Source organism: Bufo bufo, chromosome 11 (assembly GCF_905171765.1).
Source record: "Bufo bufo chromosome 11, aBufBuf1.1, whole genome shotgun sequence".
NCBI lineage: Eukaryota > Metazoa > Chordata > Amphibia > Anura > Bufonidae > Bufo > Bufo bufo.
The window spans coordinates 8,526,484-8,552,163 of NC_053399.1; the positions used below are offsets into that span (position 1 = coordinate 8,526,484).

General features: G+C 44.6%; 1 protein-coding gene across 2 annotated transcripts in view; it reads left to right on the forward strand.

Moving 5' to 3' along the window:
• The first annotated feature begins 2,523 nt into the window (after nucleotides 1-2,523).
• BCL11B (BAF chromatin remodeling complex subunit BCL11B) overlaps nucleotides 2,524-25,680 on the forward strand; it is an 89,304-nt gene continuing 66,147 nt past the window's right edge. For both annotated transcript variants that reach the window (XM_040412536.1, XM_040412537.1), the window contains exons 1-2: nucleotides 2,524-3,297; nucleotides 21,236-21,601. In XM_040412536.1, the coding sequence (XP_040268470.1) occupies nucleotides 3,240-3,297; nucleotides 21,236-21,601 (424 nt within the window). In that variant the 5' untranslated portion in view covers nucleotides 2,524-3,239. The remainder of the gene's footprint in view (nucleotides 3,298-21,235; nucleotides 21,602-25,680) is intronic.

Genomic DNA, 25,680 nt, shown 5'->3' on the forward strand with positions numbered 1-25,680 from the left:
ATAATATATGGATGACATGGCCTGGTATGAGGGATACAGTATGATATTACGTGTAGCATGATCTGAGATGGTACGGTGTGATGTGGCATGCTATGGATGATATAGTAGTATATTATATGATATATAATAATGTAATATAATACACTGTATCTTCCAAACTATGTCACCCAGGAGCATACGACGCACCAGGTATAGATGGAAGAGAAAAAATTTAAATTCCCACCTGTATTATGTAATAGACGTGCCAACATTCCAGCACTGCCGCCCCCACCTCCAAAAAAAGAGAGGCTCTTGCATTATAACGCCCAGAGCCCCAGCAGCACAAGAAGCAGGGACTGAAACTACAGCCGTCTCTGTGGACCAAGCGCCGGAGCAGAGGCGACACCTGCACATCACCACTCGCCCCTTTCTTTCCCTAATTGGCGCAGTCACACGGGCAGAAATCACTTCACGTTTTACTTGTGACAATTATTGAAATTTAACAACAAAATAAAAAAAATGATCTAAAATATCGAATAAAAGCGAAGGGCGGACTATAAAGGATATGGAGGGTCGGGTGCGGAGGTGATTGTGCGTGAGACGAAGTGAAGCGATGCAGGTGGCGCCGTCACAGGTTCCACTTCCACTTTCTACTCCATCATGTGTGACTGCGCGGGTAATGGGCAGGCTTGGATGGAATAATTAAAAAAAAAGAATCTTTCTGCGCAGACGACAATATTGCAAGTGGTTTCCGGGCGTCTCGAATGCGCCTTGTACAATTAAGCAGTTTAACCTCTTGCAGGATGAGGCTGAAGACAGAAGGATGTCCTTCAAGGAAGAGACTGGCAGCGCCTCATTGTCTATGCGCTATTTCATGAGTGCACAGCGCGCCCGCCATGTATGTGACGCCGCAGCCGCCATATATGAGCATTGTCACTGTATACATATTCATAGCTCCGAGGACTGGGGTGGCATCGCTCACTGTCGGCTCGGGGTGCGCCATTAATTGGTATTTTACATGTACGTTGAACGGGCTCTGGTTACTCAGACGGCGCGGACAGATGTTCCCGGGGACGACGCCCTCGTTTTTGGTTTCATGTCGTAAATTAGGGAAAGCAAATATTAATATAAAGTGATGGGAAGAGGAAGACGAGGCTCTCCGTACGGGAGTCAGGTGCAGGGAGGATGGAGCCGATCACTACTGTACAGATGGGAGAAGACTGGAGGAAAGGAGGCAGCTTAACCCCTTTACTGCACACGAGACAGATATCATACACCCCCAACACTCCCACCCATCCCTTTTAGATTGTAAGCTCTTGTGGGCAGGGTGCTCTACAGCGTCTATGGAGGATGAGGTGCGGAGGAATATGGGGTCTCTCTGTGAAGGATTGTATGTACAGAAAAGATGGATCTGAGCTCACGTGATTAACTGAGATAGATAGATAGATAGATAGATAGATATGAGATAGATAATAGATAGATAATAGATAGATAATAGATAGATAATAGATAGATAGATAATAGATAGATAGATAGATAGATAGATAGATAGATAGATAGATAGATACGAGATAGATAATATATAGATAGATAATAGATAGATAATAGATAGATAATAGATAGATAGATAGATAGATAGATAGATAGATAGATAATAGATAGATAATAGATAGATAATAGATGATAGATAATTGATATATAATAGATAATAGATAGATAATAGATAGATAGATACGAGATAGATAATAGATAGATAGATAGATCATAGATAGATAGATAAATAGATAATAGATAGATAATAGATAGATAATAGATAGATAGATAATAGATAGATAGATAGATAGATAATAGATAGATAGATAATAGATAGATAGATAGATAATAGATAGATAGATAATAGATAGATAGATAATAGATAGATAATAGATAGATAATAGATAAATAATAGATAGATAGATAATAGAGAGATAGATAGATAATAGATAGATAATAGATAGATAGATAGATAATAGATAGATAGATAGATAGATAATAGAGAGATAGATAATAGATAGATAATAGATAGATAGATAATAGAGAGATAGATAGATAGATAGATAGATAGATAGATAATAGATAGATAGATAATAGATAGATAGATAATAGATAGATAGATAATAGATAGATAGATAATAGATAGATAGATAGATAATAGATAGATAGATAGATAGATAGATAATAGATAGATAGATAATAGATAGATAGATAGATAGATAGATAGATAGATAATAGATAGATCTGTAGATAGATAATAGATAGATAGTTTCTTTCACATGTGTTAACCCTTCCCTGGCTGCAGTGTGGGCTGTGGGGGGTTAATGTCAGGTAGTACTATGCCTCTCTCTTTCCTGTTCACAACCATTAACTCTTGCTCTGCCGCAGCCTGTAGAGAGCTGCGGGTCCTGTGCAGTGTGACCTTTGGCCGGACCCCCCCGCCCCCCCCGCCGCCGCCCGGTGTGCACAGCAGCCTGTGTGTTGCAGGCAGGGTACAATGTTAAAGAGCCGCCACTAGTCGCCCCCAGTGCTCCTCAGTCTCTGGGTCTTTTTGTCTCTGGTGCAGATTAAACGTCACGTCCGTACTTGAACTTGAATTTTATCCCATTGTACAGAGGCAGCCCCAGCCATAGAGAGACAGAGAGCTCCCAGAGAACCAGGACTCCGCCATCTTCACCATGAAGTAGTCCTCCCCCCAGTGCCAGCCAAGTGGAGCAGTGCAAAGTGCTGGCCAGTCAATTGCAGGGCAGTGCCAGGCTCACTGCTCGCAGCAGACATCCCCTCTCTGGTGGCAGCAGGGTCAGCTCCCTCTCTGGCATTCTTCTTCTACTTATATTTTTTATTTTTGGGGCAGTGATTATTATTTTATATTTTTTTATTTGAATTTCATTTTTTCATTTTTTTGCATTTATGCCTTTTTTGCATTGATGGGAGAAGTGCCATTGGAGTGGGCACAGGCATTTGGTAACTTGGAGGAGAAGTGCTGCCGCTTCCTGGCACAGAGGGGGCACCCGAGGCTCCTGCTGAATTTTATTTTTTAATTTTTTTTATTTTTTATTTTAATTTAAGAAGAAGAAGAAGTAGAAGCACCAGGAGGAGGAAGAAAGAGAGCAAGGAGCAGGAGGAGGAGGAGGAAGAAGAAGAAGAAGAAGGTGCTGGCAGAGGAGGAAGGAGTCCCCGGGTTGTCTTGCAGATCTCCGGGCGATGCCACTGTAAATGCCACTGCAATGTCCCGTCGCAAGCAAGGGAACCCGCAGCACTTATTACAGAGGGAGATCGTTCCACGTAAGTGCAGGGTGAGGGGCTCGGAGCCGGCGGGGGATCCTGCACCAAAAGTTTTGCACTGGGGGAGGGCGAGAGCTGGGAAGTTGGGAAAGTTGCAGGAGGACGCATGTGATTCTCTGCTCCTTGTGACAGTGTCGCACATTCCCCTCTCCATTCATTTCCATGTCATTCCCCAGTCCGGGGATTTAAAGCACCGAATGCATCGGCCTTTGTCCCCCTCTGATTGCACGGATCACTGTACCATGCGATGGCTTCTGCAGTGCATGCAGATCAAGGCAATCATTGTGACTGGATCAGTATCTGGCGACTTGATTGCATAAGATCCCTTCCTGCCCTGCAGTTTTCTGTTGCAATGCATGAAGCCATTCAATCCCATTGATTATTTCTGGTGAGGGCAATCTGTACGATAAGGACATTGGCAGCGCCGCCAGGACGCTATATATTGCCCAGATGTCTCCAAATGTCTTGTTGTTGGGCATATTTGTCGCAGCGAGTTTTACGATCTGCGCGTTTGGAGGATGGCACCAGACCGGATTGCACAGAGCGCCAAGTGCAAGGCCATCGATGGCGGCATGGGACGTAAAGTTGGCCGGACTGTTGTGGTTTTAGACCAGATCTCGCAGATCGGGTCATGCGTTGTGATTATTCTCAGGGCGATGGGTCTTAGAAGGTTGCGCGGGGCTGAGCGGCTGCAGACGTGCAGTGAAAAAGTTGGAGGGGTAAAGGGGGGCGACCGCGGGGAGGTAGGACCCGGGCAGGACGGGCTAATGACAAACACATGGTTATAACAGAATTACAACTGCCTGGTTGTAAAATGGAAATGCAACCAAACTGGCAGCAGAGGCTGGGGAGGGAGAGGGGGGAGAGAGGAGGGGGCGCGGGATCGATTTATTAGGAGGGGAGGGAGGCTGTGCAGACTGGAGACGGGACAGGGGTCTGTTTACAGCGGAGCTGGCACCCACATGTCCTGGGGTTACCTCCATGTGGGTGCTGCAGACATGGGGCCCAGGTCAGAGACCGCACCGAGGCGAGCGTCAGCTCTTGAGATATCAAAAGTTCAGCCAGTGTATCAGAGGCCGCCCAGCACCCATGTCCACCGCAGGTCTCCGACCCAGGGCATGATAGTGTTAAATGGCGCAGTTTTAAGTATACCTGACGTCAGGTCATCGGCCGTTGTAATAAGAATATCCGTACAGCATAAAAATATCCCTGCCCGCCGGTCGCCTGTCACCGGATTATGGCGAGAAAATGTAGAAGGCGAGGTGACCTGTAGGCAGGGTTAGCACCAGGGAGCTTGCAATCTAAAGGGGTAAAACACCTAGAATCATGTAGATCAGCGGCGCCGGCGTCATGGACGCAAAGCTGAAGCCGCCTCGCTGCCGTCGTGCGGTTTGTGCGCCGCAATTTGTAATTTTTCATAGACATTTGAGATAACAGGCGCCACCTGAGTGATAGTCAGCTCATGTAGATGTCATGTAATAAGACGGTGCGGTACACGATCGTACGGCGCTGGGGTACCGATATTTAGCCTCGCTTTATGCTATATACCAGGCATTGAGCATTAATATTTATGTGTACATGCTGCGTCCATGAACATGAGGTGATAACTGATCTGAAATGGATGGTTGTAGGGGTCACGTATATATACATGGGGGACAGGACTGTGTATATACATGGGGGACAGGACTGTGTATATACATGGTGGACAGGACTGTGTATATACATGGGGGACAGGACTGTGTATATACATGGTGGACAGGACTGTGTATATACATGGGGGACAGGACTGTGTATATACATGGGGGACAGGACTGTGTATATACATGGGGGACAGGACTGTGTATATACATGGGGACAGGACTGTGTATATACATGGGGGACAGGACTGTGTATATACATGGGGGACAGGACTGTGTATATACATGGGGGACAGGACTGTGTATATACATGGGGGACAGGACTGTGTATATACATGGGGGACAGGACTGTGTATATACATGGGGGACAGGACTGTGTATATACAGGGGGGACAGGACTGTGTATATACATGGGGGACAGGACTGTGTATATACATGGGGACAGGACTGTGTATATACATGGGGGACAGGACTGTGTATATACATGGGGGACAGGACTGTGTATATACATGGGGGACAGGACTGTGTATATACATGGGGGACAGGACTGTGTATATACATGGGGGACAGGACTGTGTATATACATGGGGACAGGACTGTGTATATACATGGGGACAGGACTGTGTATATACACGGGGTACATGGGGACAGGACTGTGTATATACATGGGGACAGGACTGTGTATATACATGGGGACAGGACTGTGTATATACATGGGGACAGGACTGTGTATATACATGGGGGACAGGACTGTGTATATACATGGGGGATAGGACTGTGTATATACATGGGGGATAGGACTGTGTATATACATGGGGACAGGACTGTGTATATACATGAGGGACAGGACTGTGTATATACATGGGGGATAGGACTGTGTATATACATGGGGGACAGGACTGTGTATATACATGGGGGACAGGACTGTGTATATACATGGGGGACAGGACTGTGTATATACATGGGGGACAGGACTGTGTATATACATGGGGGACAGGACTGTGTATATACATGGGGGACAGGACTGTGTATATACATGGGGGACAGGACTGTGTATATACATGGGGGACAGGACTGTGTATATACATGGGGGACAGGACTGTGTATATACATGGGGGACAGGACTGTGTATATACATGGGGACAGGACTGTGTATATACATGGGGACAGGACTGTGTATATACATGGGGACAGGACTGTGTATATACATGGGGACAGGACTGTGTATATACATGGGGGACAGGACTGTGTATATACATGGGGGATAGGACTGTGTATATACATGGGGGATAGGACTGTGTATATACATGGGGGATAGGACTGTGTATATACATGGGGGATAGGACTGTGTATATACATGGGGACAGGACTGTGTATATACATGAGGGACAGGACTGTGTATATACATGGGGGACAGGACTGTGTATATACATGGGGACAGGACTGTGTATATACATGGGGGACAGGACTGTGTATATACATGGGGGACAGGACTGTGTATATACATGGGGACAGGACTGTGTATATACATGGGGACAGGACTGTGTATATACATGGGGACAGGACTGTGTATATACATGGGGGACAGGACTGTGTATATACATGGGGGATAGGACTGTGTATATACATGGGGGATAGGACTGTGTATATACATGGGGGATAGGACTGTGTATATACATGGGGGATAGGACTGTGTATATACATGGGGACAGGACTGTGTATATACATGAGGGACAGGACTGTGTATATACATGGGGGACAGGACTGTGTATATACATGGGGACAGGACTGTGTATATACATGGGGGACAGGACTGTGTATATACATGGGGGACAGGACTGTGTATATACATGGGGACAGGACTGTGTATATACATGGGGGACAGGACTGTGTATATACATGGGGGACAGGACTGTGTATATACATGAGGGACAGGACTGTGTATATACATGGGGGACAGGACTGTGTATATACATGGGGACAGGACTGTGTATATACACGGGGACAGGACTGTGTATATACATGGGGACAGGACTGTGTATATACATGGGGACAGGACTGTGTATATACATGAGGACAGGACTGTGTATATACATGGGGGACAGGACTGTGTATATACATGGGGGACAGGACTGTGTATATACATGAGGGACAGGACTGTGTATATACATGGGGGACAGGACTGTGTATATACATGGGGGACAGGACTGTGTATATACATGGTGGACAGGACTGTGTATATACATGGGGACAGGACTGTGTATATACATGGGGGACAGGACTGTGTATATACATGGGGGACAGGACTGTGTATATACATGGGGGACAGGACTGTGTATATACATGGGGGACAGGACTGTGTATATACATGGGGGACAGGACTGTGTATATACATGGGGGACAGGACTGTGTATATACATGGGGACAGGACTGTGTATATACACGGGGACAGGACTGTGTATATACATGGGGACAGGACTGTGTATATACACGGGGACAGGACTGTGTATATACATGGGGACAGGACTGTGTATATACATGGGGGACAGGACTGTGTATATACATGGGGACAGGACTGTGTATATACATGAGGACAGGACTGTGTATATACATGGGGGACAGGACTGTGTATATACATGGGGGACAGGACTGTGTATATACATGGGGACAGGACTGTGTATATACATGGGGACAGGACTGTGTATATACATGGGGGACAGGACTGTGTATATACATGGGGGACAGGACTGTGTATATACATGGGGGACAGGACTGTGTATATACATGGGGGACAGGACTGTGTATATACATGGGGGACAGGACTGTGTATATACATGGGGGACAGGACTGTGTATATACATGGGGGACAGGACTGTGTATATACATGGGGGACAGGACTGTGTATATACATGGGGGACAGGACTGTGTATATACATGGGGACAGGACTGTGTATATACATGGGGGACAGGACTGTGTATATACATGGGGGACAGGACTGTGTATATACATGAGGACAGGACTGTGTATATACATGGGGGACAGGACTGTGTATATACATGGGGGAGAGGACTGTGTATATACATGGGGGACAGGACTGTGTATATACATGGGGGACAGGACTGTGTATATACATGGGGGACAGGACTGTGTATATACATGGGGACAGGACTGTGTATATACATGGGGGATAGGACTGTGTATATACATGGGGGACAGGACTGTGTATATACATGGGGGACAGGACTGTGTATATACATGGGGGACAGGACTGTGTATATACATGGGGGACAGGACTGTGTATATACATGGGGGACAGGACTGTGTATACATGGGGGACAGGACTGTGTATATACATGGGGGACAGAACTGTGTATATACATGGGGGACAGGACTGTGTATATACATGGGGGACAGGACTGTGTATATACATGGGGGACAGGACTGTGTATATACATGGGGGACAGGACTGTGTATATACATGGGGGACAGGACTGTGTATATACATGAGGACAGGACTGTGTATATACATGGGGACAGGACTGTGTATATACATGGGGACAGGACTGTGTATATACATGGGGGACAGGACTGTGTATATACATGGGGGACAGGACTGTGTATATACATGGGGACAGGACTGTGTATATACATGGGGGACAGGACTGTGTATATACATGGGGGACAGGACTGTGTATATACATGGGGACAGGACTGTGTATATACATGGGGACAGGACTGTGTATATACATGGGGGACAGGACTGTGTATATACATGGGGGACAGGACTGTGTATATACATGGGGGACAGGACTGTGTATATACATGGGGGACAGGACTGTGTATATACATGGGGACAGGACTGTGTATATACATGGGGGACAGGACTGTGTATATACATGGGGGACAGGACTGTGTATATACATGGGGGACAGGACTGTGTATATACATGGGGACAGGACTGTGTATATACATGGGGGACAGGACTGTGTATATACATGGGGACAGGACTGTGTATATAAATGGGGGACAGGACTGTGTATATACATGGGGGACAGGACTGTGTATATACATGGGGGACAGGACTGTGTATATACATGGGGACAGGACTGTGTATATACATGGGGACAGGACTGTGTATATACACGGGGTACATGGGGACAGGACTGTGTATATACATGGGGACAGGACTGTGTATATACACGGGGTACATGGGGACAGGACTGTGTTCATACACAGGGTACATGGGGACAGGACTGTGTATTTACATGGGGTACGTGTGGACAGGACTGTGTATATACACGGGGTACATGGGGACAGGACTGTGTTCATACACGTAGTACATGTGGACAGGACTGTGTATATACACGTGGTACATGGGGACAGGACTGTGTATATACACGTGGTACATGGGGACAAGACCGTGTATATACATGGGGTACGTGTGGACAGGACTGTGTATATACATGGGGTACATGATGACAGGACTGTGTATATACATAGGGTACATGGGGACAGGACTGTGTTCATACACGTGGTACATGGGGACAAGACTGTGTATATACACGTGGTACATGGGGACAGGACTGTATTCATACATGGGGTACTTGTGGACAGGACTGTGTTCATACTGTACATAGGGTATATAGGGACATGATTGTTTCATCTATGGGGATAATATTGAGGTCATATGTGGGGACAGGACTGATTTTGTACAGAGCTATGATCATACATCAGATGTACGGGGTTAGCCTTGGGTTTGAACATGGGCACAAGTCTGTTTTTACATGGGTGCAGAACTGTATTTGAACAGGACTATGTTCATTCATGGTGACAGGACAGTGTTCATACATGAGGGCAGGACTATGTTCATACATGGGCACAGGACTATGTTCATACATGAGGAGAGGACTATGTTCATACATGAGGACAGGACTATGTTCATACATGAGGACAGGACTATGTTTATATATGGGGACAGGACTATGTTCATACATGAGGACAGGACTATGTTCATACATGAGGGCAGGACTATGTTCATACATGAGGAGAGGACTATGTTCATACATGGGGACAGGACTATGTTCATACATGAGGACAGGACTATGTTCATACATGAGGAGAGGACTATGTTCATACATGGGGACAGGACTATGTTCATACATGAGGACAGGACTATGTTCATACATGGGGACAGGACTATGTTCATACATGGGGACAGGACTATGTTCATACATGGGGACAGGACAGTGTTCATACATGAGGAGAAGACTATGTTCATACATGAGGACAGGACTGTGTTCATACATGGGGACAGGACTATGTTCATACATGAGGACAGGACTGTGTTAATACATGGGGACAGGACTATGTTCATACATGGGGACAGGACTATGTTCATACATGAGGACAGGACTGTGTTCATACATGGGGACAGTACTATGTTCATACATGGGGACAGGACTATGTTCATACATGAGGACAGGACTGTGTTCATACATGGGGACAGTACTATGTTCATACATGGGGACAGGACTATGTTCATACATGAGGAGAGGACTATGTTCATACATGGGGACAGGACTATGTTCATACATGAGGACAGGACTATGTTCATACATGGGGACAGGACTATGTTCATACATGGGGACAAGACTATGTTCATACATGGGGAAAGGACTATGTTCATACATGAGGAGAGGACTATGTTCATACATGAGGACAGGACTATGTTTATATATGGGGACAGGACTATGTTCATACATGAGGACAGGACTATGTTCATACATGAGGGCAGGACTATGTTCATACATGAGGAGAGGACTATGTTCATACATGGGGACAGGACTATGTTCATACATGAGGACAGGACTATGTTCATACATGAGGAGAGGACTATGTTCATACATGGGGACAGGACTATGTTCATACATGAGGACAGGACTATGTTCATACATGGGGACAGGACTATGTTCATACATGGGGACAGGACTATGTTCATACATGGGGACAGGACAGTGTTCATACATGAGGAGAAGACTATGTTCATACATGAGGACAGGACTGTGTTCATACATGGGGACAGGACTATGTTCATACATGGGGACAGGACTATGTTCATACATGAGGACAGGACTGTGTTAATACATGGGGACAGGACTATGTTCATACATGGGGACAGGACTATGTTCATACATGAGGACAGGACTGTGTTCATACATGGGGACAGTATTATGTTCATACATGGGGACAGGACTATGTTCATACATGAGGAGAGGACTATGTTCATACATGGGGACAGGACTATGTTCATACATGAGGACAGGACTATGTTCATACATGGGGACAGGACTATGTTCATACATGGGGACAAGACTATGTTCATACATGGGGAAAGGACTATGTTCATACATGAGGAGAGGACTATGTTCATACATGAGGACAGGACTATGTTCATACATGAGGAGAAGACTATGTTCATACATGGGGACAGGACTATGTTCATACAAGAGGACAGGACTATGTTCATACATGAGGAGAAGACTATGTTCATACATGGGGAAAGGACTATGTTCATACATGAGGACAGGACTATGTTCATACATGAGGAGAGGACTATGTTCATACATGAGGACAGGACTATGTTCATACATAGGGACAGGACAGTGCTTATACATGGGGACAGGACTGTGTATATACATGAGGGCAGGACTGTGTTCATACATGAGGAAAGAACTATGTTCATACAAGATTATGTTCATTCATGGGGAAAGGACTTTATTCATACTGGGGGTCCGCACTGCGTTCATACATGAGGATAGGACTGTATTTGTACCGGACTATGTTTATAGATGTGCACAGGCTTGTGTTCATACATAGGGACAGAACTGTGTTCACACCTGGTGTACACAGGTTCAGGATTGTGCCCTTAGACACCCCGGGGAACGCGTTCATACGTGGGCACATGAATGTGCTTATGTTGTCATACATAGGGACTGGATTGTGTTCATACATGAGGTACATGGGCCCTGGATTGTTTTCATACACAGGGTTGTGTCCATGCACAGTGCACGTATTGACAGGCCTGGGCTGTTATACGGGGTCAGGGACGTGTTCATACATGTGCATGATAGGGACGGGGATGAGGAGGTGACTGCTGGTGGTGAAAGGAGTCAGGAGCCCAGGGCTCGGCTCATTTTCCCGCCCCCTGCTCGGGCTTCACAAGCGGCTGCATCCTCTCCCTTTCATCCTGGCCCTTCTTCCCTGTAAAAAATAAAAGTGTAAATAATCCCATGGCCCCTGCCTGGTCTTCCCCCCAAACCTGCAGAGCGCCTGTGTCCGGGGGAATGGGGAGAGGGGAGATCCGGGGACGGCAGAATATTTATGGTAGATTTTAACAAATTTAAATAAATAAATATATATAGGGATATATAAGGGTCTCTCTCCCCTCCCCTGGCTTGCAGGGAGAGCTGCCTGCTCTGCTACCATCCTTCCCTTCTCTCCCTCTACCATAATTCTTCCCGTCGTATTTGGATTATTTTTTCTTTCATTGCAATTTTTTTTTTTTAAATATATGTTTTGAAAAACAAAAGAGATGGGACTGTAGCTGTGAGAGGCGAGCTGTCTGCTCTGTGGTGTGGGACCTGCTCCTGTGTTTCTGGGTGCAGCTTTTGGCTTTGGTGGTTCTTAAATTGTACATTTTGTATTTGTTTATTTTTGTATTTTTGGTAGCACCATCAATGTGTTTTAAATTTTGGGATCTCTGGATTGTATCATAGCCATGGAACCTTTGAATGCAGAGGCCTTTCATTTTTTGTAATGTATATTTTTTTGGGGTGAGAACCCCAAAAATATGTCTGGGATGCAGAAGGACATAATTCAGGTAGGTATATATATATATATATTGCTGTTTACATCTCCCTGATCTTAGGACTATTGATCAGTGATCCAGAAATGACATCACTGGAGGCATTTGAATATTCATGAAGCGCGTTGGCAGCCGGCGTAACCCTTTCTTTGCCACAGTCGTTCTATGGTGCGCCCTGTCATGCTCTGTTGCCTGTAGGTTAATGATATCTGGTCTCAATGGAAGACTATGAATAATGTGAAAAATTTAGAATTTTTTTGTGTGCATCCTATACTGTTTTTGGCGGTCTACCGGGATCTTTTTTCCATAGACGTTATGCGATTTGACATCGGCATCCTGATCTGCGAGCAAATTTGAGCTTTGCAATTAGATCCTGTGCAAGTGCCAGTCTCTCGGTGGCACTGTAGTAGATTTCTTTTTTTTTGCAATGCTGCAATGCAAATTTAGAATTGGGAAAGTACAGTAGTTAACTAGGGTTAGGGTCCCCCCCCCCCCCCCTTCCCCGGGATTAGCAAATTATGCAAATAATTTATTTTTTTACAATGGGAGTTGCATACCTTACGTGGAGTCCTAATTGAATAGAGAACGTGTTGGGGTTTGTGATAGATTTGCAAGTTGCTGCTACGTCGGGTGTAATGAGTGGTAGTGTATTGATTGTATACGGCGTACGCCGCTGCCCGGCTTCCTGATTGTATTCTGCTGTGGATTAGTTTGACATCTCCTGAATAAACAAGACAGCATTACTTACTGGCTTGAGACCTGAAAACAAGTGATCCCAAGCAGTGTGCGGCCCTCCCGGTGCAGACCCGACTGCTTGAGCTTCAAGTAATATATAAGAGCCCGATACGTAATAAAAAATAAAGACTGAAGGGGCGAACGAGGGAAAGCGTCCATGTTGTAGCATGAAAATACCTGCAGATGTGGAGAGAGAGAGAGAGCAGTCAAACCAGTTTTTATTGTTGATTGTGTAAAAGCCCTCTGGTTTGTGTTATGTAGGAATCCGGTGACGAGCGAGCGCGCTGCATCCCATAGCTAGCACCTTGGAGGCTTCCAGTCAATGTGCACAAAAAACAGAAAACAAAAAAAACCCCAGAAAGCTCCTACCTGTGTGCGGTGGGGACTGAGATCGCCGGTCTGTAGTTAAGAACAGCAAAACCACAGCGTGAACGGTGACTTATCTGTAATAATTGCTGAGGAGGGATTTTACTGACTCTCAGGCCTAGAGCCTCGCAGCGCGCTCACTGCAGATCGGCTGATTATAGGGCAATAGTGAGCAAAGACTGCACAGACTAGTGCACAGGAGAAGAGTGCGAGGGGCACTCAGGTGTATATGTGTCTGTGATATCAAACCTCTGCGTCTACAGTGTATTCATATATGTGTATCTGTATATCAATGCAAATATCTATCTATCTATCATCTATCTATTTATCTATCTATCTATCATCTATCTATTATCTATTATCTATCTATTATCTATCTATCTATCTATCTATTATCTATCTATCTATTATCTATCTATCTCTCTCATATCTATCTATCTATCTATCTATCTATCTATCTATCATCTATCTATCTCTGTCTATTATCTATCTATCTATCTATCTGTCTATCTATCTAATCTCATATCTATCATATATCTATCTGTCTATATCTATCTGTCTATCTATCCATCCATCCGTCTATCTGTCCCGGTGCATACCTTTATATCCTTTATTCTATTAGATATGATTATTTCTTTTGCACGTCGGATGCAGTCGGCACATTAATGACTGGAGTCCGCTACCTGTAGATTACCTCTCGACATCAATTAAAGCGCCTCGTCCTCCTTTCACTCCTTCCCTCTTTCTCGTGTATCAGTGACTTAATCTCAGCTTTAAGATTTCATCAGAGATGGTGTGAAAAGATGGCAGACCTTCCCGTGAGATGACAGGCGGCAGGCGTTTGTGCAAACTCCACTCCTTTCACGTATCAATCATATATTCAAATCTTCAAGTAGTTTTTTGGTAAGAAAAAAATAAAATAAAATAACCCCCCCCCCAGTCTTGTGAAGCAGATTACAAAGGGCGCTAACCCCTTCATTGCCAACAGGTAGCGTACCACAGGAAAATGGTTGTGGTTGGGCGTCTCTTGCAGTGCAGGAAGGAACCTGACTTGTATGCACTAAATATCTATGAACAGATTACATTTTTACATGTGAGCGCTCTGGATGCTCGTACTTTGCAGATTCATATCCTCAGGCCTTGCACAATATTGCAGGCCTCCCAAAAACATCACCCCATATGTTTTGGATTTTTTTTTTAAATCTTTCCCCCAATTATCAGTTTCAGCTTTTAAAGGCGTCAATGCAAGGTGTGGCGTTACACTGCTTAAGGCCTCCTGCACACGACCATCTTTTTTTCTCACATTTTTTGCAGATTGGATGCTGACCCGCTCATTTTTTTAGTGGGGCCGCAAAAAATGCGGCCAGAACACCGTGTACCGCTGGCATCCATATGTCCGGCTCGCCAAAAAATAGAACATGTCCTATTCTTGTCCGTTTTGCGGACAAGAATAGGCATTTTGACAATGGAGCCCGTGGAAATTGTGAGATGCACGCGGCCGGTATCCGTATTTTGCGGATCTGCAGTTTACAGACCGCAAAACACATACGATGGTCCTACTTACAGGAGTCTTTTTGGAGTTTTTAAGACCTTACGAATCTGCCCTCATTTGCAGAGTTCGTACGAGCAGGCACGGTTGTGCAGGGTGTTTCATTTTTAATGCAGCCCAATGAGGATAGATGCATTTTTTTTAAAGGGCCCGCACTTGTTCGCAGCGCCCAGGTATGCAGACTATGCATTGTTGTTTTTGCCTGTATTATATATTTTTTTATAAATACACTTTGCTTCAACTACTTGTATTGATTTTTAAGCTGCACATTTCAGCAGTGCCCTGCAGGCAGAAAACTGACAGCCTCTGACTACTAGGGGGAGCTCCGAGCCTGCAGGATTCTCGGCTGCTGGTTGCAATTCCTTCGTAGTATTTTAACTGTGGAAATGTTATAATCATCACACAGGTCTGTTTACTGCTGCAACATCCCAGGCACAAAGAGAACATTTATTTATGCAAATCCCACCCGTTCTTTTGGCGCTTTTGTCCGTACCTTTAATAACTGCATCCTGTCCACTCGTTTCTCATGTCACCGACCTGCGGTGGAGGGTGTTGAAGTTTGCAACTACGTCTTAATTAGCCCATAAGCGATGCTGTGGATAGTCATCGCGACTTTTCTTTTATTTCATTTTTTAATTCTTTTCTTATTTAGTTTTTGAATTCCATTTTATTTCTATTTTTATTGTTTATTTTTCATTATTTTTTTTATTTACTTGCAGATTATTGTTTATTTATGAATCATTGCTTTAGTTTATCTTTCATTTTTTTTTTTGTTTTTATGAGTAATTATTTTTTGTTTATTTATTTGCCTGTTTTTGCAAGTTCCTGCAATTCTAAAAGGCCGAACCTTAGATCTCGTAAGTTTCCCGGACAGAATTTTAGGAGAAGCCGTGGTAAACTTGCTGCCTTGTGGCAGGTTGTAGGATGCTGCAGCCTATTGCACTGAAGCCGGTCTCCTGTGCGCTGTCCCATGCATGGAGTCCCAGTTTAGCCTCAGGTTACCTCCTTCGAGGCGTTGATTTGTATATTAGATTTTAGGGTAACGTGGAACAAGGGGGAGACGTAGGGAATTACCCTTTGCAAGGAATGCAGGCTTTTCTGCTAATCTGCAAGAGAAATAAATTAGGTCAAACGCTGTTGTCAGAGGAGCCTTCAGTCTTAAATATAGGGTAGCAGAAGCGTATCTGATTACTTTAGCACTTTGCTTCATATTTCGGTAGTACACAGAGCAGACCTACAGAGAGTATACACATCTTTTTACTATCCCTTAAAATTTCAGGGGAGGGGGAGGGGGGGGGTTCTTTTCCAGTATACAGTGAGAATATTACATGTGGTAATTTAACTCATCACGCTTAATTCCACAGTGTATAGAGTGTGTTGCCGTGATTGCATAAAAAAATCAGGACCTGAGCATGTTGCCCAGTCGTGAAAGAGTTAAAAGGGAAGATGTTCACTATTGCAGCTTGACTTCCCATATTTTAGATGAGCAGTCACCGACTTGAATTGCATTTGATGCGCTGAAAAAAACAACATTTTTTATTTTGTTTTTCAAAAATTCCATTGAAATTTTTGAATTTTCTGTCCCTATGCTGTGATAAAACAGTAGAAAGAGGTGATTTTTGCAATGCGGTATTATTTTCTTTCTTTGCATGTTACATGCGGGATCCAAGTGTCTTTTTCCCCATTTGCATTTGCCCACCCCACCTCCTCCTGAATATTTATAGGTTCAATAAACGCTTTTCAATAAAGTATATTTATATTTTCAATAAACCCCAGACGTGCGTTCCTACCACTGGTCACAAACTGTGAGAGAGAAGGAACCTTTTTAAAATACATCACGCTGAAATACAAGCTCTCAACACCGGCCTCTTAGGCAGATAGATTTTTTTTCCTATAAAATGGCAAAAAAAAAATATGTAGAAAAATGAATAAAAAAATAAAAAAATGTAGAATTGATAGATACAAATTCTAATGGCAGCATTTTCACGCTGATTTTTTCCTTCGATGACCCGCCCACCCTCTCGGCGTTTTGGGTCGGTATTAAGGTAGCGCAAACAAGGATGTAAAATTTAGTCAAAAATTGTAAATGGAGGAATAATAAATCAGTCTTCGTTGCTTTGGTCTTAGACATTTTCCCTGACAAAAAAAAAAATGAATTAAAAAAATTTAGTTCACGTTTACGCAATGATTTATATTTTTGCCTTTTATGTTTTTTTGGTGATTTGTGCACCCCACAGATCCCTGATAATGCTCAGTGGTAAGATGGTATTTACCCCCTTACTACATACAAGGCGTCTAATGTTTCAACTATTCCAGCGCAGCTCATCTGATGTTTTTGTTCTTTTTTTTTGCATTTATTTGGCTATAAGCATTAGCTTGGACTGACTTTTAGTTTAGAATTTTTTAATTTTTTTATTTTTTTGTTACATTTTTCACAAATCGCTATCTTCGACAGAAGTGATTGTAAATTGTAGAAGAGAATAAGCATAATTATACTTTGTGCGACTTAATATTCCAGATTTATTATGGGTTTTTTTTAAATACTTTATCCTCTTAATTGGTTAAGAGGCATGCGGTATTTTGCGCTGTGTAATGGGTGACAAGTCCTCCAAAGCCTGAAGTGGTCAAGAATCTCATTTTTCAGGCAGAGCAATGTAAAATGACTTCTTTTAACTGTGTCGACTGCATTCTTGATGCAGATTCTTCAGTTCCAGTATATTCCCACTTTATTCTTAAGGAGTCTTATCTGTCGTTCTACCATTTGTGAGCACCGAGCGCTTACGACACGGTTTTACCTCAATGCACTCGGATCCTGCGGCGTGTACAGTATCTAGGGAATATGATTGATCTATTATTAGAATACATACAGGTGTAGGAGAGCTGAGTTTAACAGATGTAGCAGAGCTGAGCTGGATATTTGACACAATGTATCTATCTGTCATCTATCTATGTACTTATCGATCTTTCTGTCTATTATCTATCTATTCATCTATTGATCAATCTATTGCCTATCTATTAATCTATCTATCAGTCAATCTATTGCCTATCTATCTATCTATTTTTTTTAATCTATCGATCAATCTATTGTCTATCTATTTTTTTTATCGATCGATCAATCTATTGTCTATCTATCTGATTTTACATATAAGACCGCACCTGTAGATGTTAGACCACCTGTTCTTTCTTTTGGTGGTCTCACCATAGGAGTACATATATATAAAGAAGCTGAGGACCCGGCAGGACATTTCCAGGTACATCGCTGACCAGACCTGCGGAGTCTATGATATTATTTTAACATGGAGAGTTCTGATGATAGGACGAGGCAGCACCAAGGAGTTAAATGCTCTGCTACATCTGTAGAGATCCAGGAGGGTATGGGGGAAATCTTTGTGGGTGCGAAATGGGAAAAAAAAGTGATTAATCTCTCCCAAAAACTGACAGTTCAGTCCAGAACTACAAGGCATGAGTGGAGTAACTGGTGATATAGGTGGAGGGTTGCTTGTATCAGTGCTGGGATGGGGTGGGTTTGTAAAGGGTTAACTGGTATGTTATACTGGACTTGGTTCCAGTACTCGACTGGCTGGGTTAGTGGGCTCTGGGATAATCCCAGTTTAGATATCTGGTCTGTAACTAATTGGATGATATAAAACAAATCATCTGGGATACCCTACAATCCACATGTTATACTCATGGCTCCTCACTGGCCTGTAACGGATAAATTATCCAAATGCAGGAATATAATGACTACACCCTATGGATAGAAGATGTAGCAAAGCTGAATTTGTCATGTAGCTTGTTAGGGCTGCAATGCTTCGAGCTGCGGTCATACTGCACCAGTTCACACCTTCAGTCCTATGGAACGAGTTGTTCCAAACAACAAATTCAGCTCTGCTTCATCTGAGACCCATTTGCCAGGATTAGGCCTCTCCTCTGGCTCAGCCTATTGGCAGAGGTTTGGCGGTGCTTTTAGACACTCAGAGCTGTTGTCTCATTGGTTGCCCGCACTAGCGCCAAATTTTCCACCCGAATGAGATTCATCTCTTTCTGATTACAAAAAGTTGCACTTACCTCATAACAGTTGATAGAGAGGATGGTGGCGTTACTGTGCCATCGTTTCTATTATTATTATTGAACCTTTATACTTTCGTATGTGACCCTATAGAGCGTTTAACCCTAAAAAATTTGTCCAAAAAAAAGTTGTATTCTTTTTTTTTTCTCTTCTTATCCGGCTAATATATCTGTTTCTGGAAAAGCGGGATGCCAACTAATATGGCCGCCACCAGGCGGGTTCCTGCTCGCCCTTCGTAAATGCCTGAATGGCAGCTCTATGTCGGTATTATAGCCTCTATCTGGCGCTATTACTAGGCCTTCATTAGTCTGGAAAAGCAGAGTGACTACCCCTGTGAAAGCTGTCATGGCGGACCACCCAGCTTTCCTAGAACCAGATGTAGCCAACCCTATAAAGTCCTTTATATATCATCATATGATACATTCATTGTACCCACCATGATCCGAATAGTCATGGTAACCAGACTTGTGAAGCGCCTCGTCTGCCTCCTGTAAAAACGTGACATATACTAGGAACATAGGAGATGCCAGGAATCCAGATTTGACTATTTTTTTGACAGTTTCGTGAAGAAAAAGTAACCTACAGTGCAGAACAGTGTCAACAAGCCCCTATATCTGGAAATTTTGTATTTTTTTTTGGCGCTGCTCCGTCCTGTCTATTATCACTAGCAGCTGGTTAGGCGTCCTGTCAAAAAGAAAAAAAATAATAAAAATCATGTAATTTTCCTAATATAATCCTCCTCAGTGAAATTTGTTTAGACTAAAAGAGTGAGGACATTTCATGCAAACGTCGTGTTCTCGCTTGGGTCGCATAAAAAATAAAAAAAAATCATCTGCCGGTTTCGACTCTCCCTTGCAATTAATTACAACCCTGAGTAATCTCGCAAGCGATAAACAGGCTGTTGTCTGCTACAATGCAAGAGAGGATAATGGCAGAAGCAGCGGAACTTTACATTTTTATTTACTTTGTTTATTTATTTATTTTTTATTAAATATATTTATGTATTTAAAAAATAAATAAATACAGTTTATTTAATTTTTTGCCTTTTTTGAATTCAGTGAGACATGTTTGATGTAAATAATGAGAGGATACAGGTACCATCTCAAGTGGTATGTACTGCCAAGGGCATGCTGTATGACGGGGAGGATGGAGGGGGGACGTTACAGGAATCGGCAGCTATTAGGAGACATCTATCTGTTTTTAGACTTGTTTATGCCATTGATAGCTTTAACGCAGATGTCCTCAGGCACGATTTATGGGGAGAGGAAAGGTTGTCTGTTACAGTGGATCAGCTCAGTTATCCTCATCCGTCAAGGTTTTGAGGTTGCATATATACTGTGTTTGAGAGGATAGATGCGGCTGCTGTTAGGGTTGTCACCCAGCTTTCCCAGGCTCCGGAATGTCAGGATGGAGCTGCATTACTGGGCCCATTTGGCTTCTAGACAGCTGAGTGACAATCCCTGTGGGCCTATCGGTCAGCACCCTGCTTTCCCAGAAACACACAATGCTCTGTTCACATTATTGCAGTTCTGGATCCATCAGATGATGGACACCAGCAGATCCTCACGGATCCCACCGTTTTCAAGGGGTAAAATTTCCCTGTCTAATGTGAACAGAAACTATGACAATTTTTTATATTATTATGGTAAAAATGCACTTTAAAAGGTTATTGAATATTTAGCAATGTTTTCACGATTTTTCCTGTGCTCCATTACAGCTGAAGAGCACCATGTCGAAGCGGTAATCACAGACGAAGACGGTCTCGCCATCCCAGAGTCGGGGACCCTTGGCCTGTCCGGCAGCGGGACTGACCCAGACTTGTTAACATGTGGACAGTGTCAAATGAACTTCCCGCTGGGAGACATCTTGGTTTTTATAGAGCACAAGAAAAAACAGTGCGGAGGTCCGAGCGGTGGCTGCTATGAAAAGAGTCTGGATAAAAGTAGTCCTCCGCCCCCAACTCGCTCCGAGCTCAGGAAAGTGGCAGAGCCGGTGGAAATCGGTATCCAAGTCACACCCGATGAGGAAGACCGTCTTCTCACACCTACAAAAGGAATTTGCCCGAAGCAGGAGAATATTGCAGGTACGATGCCATTTTTTCTTTTGCTCTGGAGATGTTAACGTGGTCCACAAGAAGGGGTCAGTACGAACAAGATGAGGGCTAGTCCTGACCCCAGGGGGATAGACATGGTTAGTATGTGCAAGACGAGGGCTAGTCCTGAACCTGGGGAGGAGAGACATAGTCAGTACGTACAAGACGAGGGCTAATCCCAGCCCTGGGGGGACAGACATGGTCAGTACATACAAGATGAGGGCTAGTCCTGAACCTGGGGGGGAGAGACATAGTCAGTACGTACAAGACGAGGGCTAATCCCAGCCATGGGGGGACAGACATGGTCAGTACATACAAGATGAGGGCTAGTCCTGAACCTGGGGGGGAGAGACATAGTCAGTACGTACAAGACGAGGGCTGATCCCAACCCTGGGGGGACAGACAGACAGACATAGTCAGTACATACAAGATGAGGGCTAGTCCTGAACCTGGGGAGGAGAGACATAGTCAGTACGTACAAGACAAGGGCTAATCCCAGCCCTGGGGGGACAGACATGGTCAGTATGTACAAGACGAGGGCTAATCCCAACCCTGGGGAGGACAGACATAGTCAGTACGTACAAGACGAGGGCTAATTCCAACCCTGGGGGGACAGACATGGTCAGTATGTACAAGACGAGCACTAGTCCTGAACCTGGGGAGGAGAGACATAGTCAGTACGTACAAGACGAGGGCTAGTCCTGACCCTGGGGAGGAGAGACATAGTCAGTACGTACAAGACGAGGGCTAGTCCTGACCCTGGGGAGGAGAGACATATTCAGTACGTACAAGACGAGGGCTAATCCCAACCCTGGGGGGACAGACATGGTCAGTACATTCAAGATGAGGGCTAGTCCTGAACCTGGGGAGGAGAGACATAGTCAGTACGTACAAGACGAGCGCTAATCCTAACCCTGGGGGGACAGACATGGTCAGTACATTCAAGATGAGGGCTAGTCCTGAACCTGGGGAGGAGAGACATAGTCAGTACGTACAAGACGAGGGCTAATCCCAACCCTGGGGAGACAGACATGGTCAGTACATACAAGATGAGGGCTAGTCCTGAACCTGGGGAGGAGAGACATAGTCAGTACGTACAAGACGAGGGCTAATCCCAACCCTGGGGGGACAGACATAGTCAGTACGTACAAGACGAGCGCTAGTCCTGAACCTGGGGAGGAGAGACATAGTCAGTACGTACAAGAGGAGGGCAAGACCTAAACCTGGAGGGGGCAGACATGGTGAGTATGTAAAAGACAAAGGCTAGTCCCGACTCCAAGGAGACAGACAGGGTCAGTACATTCAAGATGAGGGCAAGTCCCAACCCCGAGAGGACAGACATGGTCAGTACATACAAGACGAGGGCTAGTCCCAACCCCCGAGAGGACAGACATGGTATGTACATACAAGACGAAGGCTAGTCCTGACCCTGAGGAGACAGACATGGTCGGTGGGTACAAGACGAAGGCTAGTCCTAATCCCAGGGGGACAGATAGTGTTACTACGTACAAAGATGAGGGCTAATCCCAACCCTGGGGGGACAGACAGGGTCAGTACATTCAAGATGAGGGCAAGTCCCAACCCCGAGAGGACAGACATGGTCAGTACATACAAGACGAGGGCTAGTCCTGACCCTGAGGAGACAGACATGGTTGGTGGGTGCAAGACGAAGGCTAGTCCTAATCCCAGGGGGACAGATAGGGTTAGTACGTACAAAGATGAGGGCTAATCCCAACCCTGGGGGGACAGACATGGTCAGTACATACAAGCTGAGGGCTAGTCCTAACTCTGAGGAAACAGACATGAGAGAGGAGGAGACATACAAGACTAGGGCTAGTAATGACCCCGATGAGACAGACATGGTCAGTACGTACAAGACGAGCGATAGTCCTAAACCCGACAGATGGCTTCAAATTTGGTCAAATACTTTAGAATTTTGGCAAATTTTGAGATTTTATTCAATTTTTTTTTTATAGTTCTTTAGATCTAAAGGGCGAAAATCATCCTCATTATCATCATCATCATCCATGGCTGATTTACCGCTCAATATATGGGCAAATTCTTTCATTATAGGACTCTGTATCCTACGTAGTCACATTTTTCTAGAGTCACAGATTACCTTGGAATTTATTACAGGGCCTGTCATGTCTCCTGTGATGTCTGTTTTAGAAAATACTTATATCCAACGTAAAGAAAATATCCTCTTTTAGTCCTCCTGGAAATGTTTCAGTGAATTGACAGCTCGGTATCTCATGTCATTGGGGTGTGTCCCTCAGTGCTGATGGTGTCAGACAGATGAAGAGAAGGGTGACGCCCCAGTGTGACTAACAGGAGCCGATACTATATAGATTTCCAAGAAAACCTGCTCCAGGCTTTTCCTATCATGGAATATAAGTATTTACGACAACAGATGTGACAGATTATGGCACCGCCCAGGAGATCAGATGTGCACTAACAGCGCCCCCTAGATAGTGTTTTCTATAGATACTGCTTACTGTAAAAGCTCTAAATGATTAATATTATTAAATCTAAACCCCCAAAAGCTAGAAAGAGAGATGATTTAGCGGGGTGGCACGCCCCTATAGGTGTATATAGGTCCATAGAACTCTGTGTAGGTACCTGTGTAAATGGGCAGATATGTTACAGTGCCCCCTACTGTGCAGAGGGTCAGGGTCAGCCTTGCAAGCTTGAAGCCGCTGCCCATTGAGAGTAAAGGGGCAGTGAATGGCGCCTCCATGTCCGTGGCAGCGCTGGCGGTACTGACCTCTATGCACTTATATAGCGCTACTATATTCCTCAGCACTCTACAGACATTAGCATCACCATTAGCAACCAACTGTCTCCAATGGGGCTCACAATCTAAGGTCCCTATCAGTATGGCTTTGGAGTGTGGGAGGAAACCGGAGAACCCGGAGGAAACCCACGCAAACATGGGGAGAACATACAAACTCCATGCAGATGTTGTCCTTGGTCGGATTAGAACCTAGGACCCCAGCGCTTCAAGTATATTAATAACCCGCCGTAGCGCCAATATCTCGCCTCCTATCCCGCGAGGCTCTCATCTGCCTTGCACGGAGGCTCCCCCCCTCCTCAGGAGTCTGACGTTGCGTTGATTTGCATGTTAGAAGTCGGAGGATTAGCGCTAATCCTAAACCTTTTTATCCTGAAGCTGGTGCGGAGGAGAGGCGCCTCACCTATTCCTAGAAGGCAGAACGCGGCGTCTTCTCCTCCACAGCGGAATCCAAACAGAATAGGTCAACCCCTGCCCAAAATGTGTGACACGTGCTGTGAAACTACAACTCCCAGCATGCTCTTGGGCACAGCTCTCGGTCTATAGGGTCCACAATAACAGGCTACAGACCACTGGTTTCTGGGCAATGGTGTGAGTTGTTGTTCCACCATTCACCATTGATGGTCTCTCTTCTTTTCAGTCTGGAAGACATGCTAGGTCTTGTGACCCCGGTGGCAGACCCGCTGACAACCGCTCTTCTTTTTAGCCTGCAGGGGATGGTGGTGGTAGTAGTAAAAAGCCACTGTCAATCATCATCATGATGAGAGTAGTAGCTCTAAAATGGCAAGAGAACCATAGATTGCGTCTCCTATTTTCAGCATGATGGGAGTCATAGGCCTAGAACATTAGGGGAGCCTTAGGTTACCTCTTCTCAGCATGATGGGAGTTGTAACTCTAAAATGGCAAGAAGACCATAGGTTGCCTCTTCTCAGCATGATCGGAGTAGTTGCTCTAAACATCAGCGGAGCCATAGGTTGCTTTTCCTCTTCAATCATGATGGGAGTTGTAGCCCTAATGAAGCAGACGAGCCATGGGTTGCAGAGCACTGGGGCTGTCAGCACATGGTGGGAGTAGTTGAGATACAATAGATGTCAGCTTAAAGACTCTACAGACCCCTGATTACCCCTTTTTAGTCTGCCCGATACACTAGGAGTTGTAGTTCCAAAACAGCGGAGGAGACCACAGGCCACTGACCCTCACTCTCCTCAGCTTGCAGGATGGGATGGAAGTTGTAGTTGCACAGGTTGCAGACCCCCGGCCGCCTCTACTCTTCTCAGCC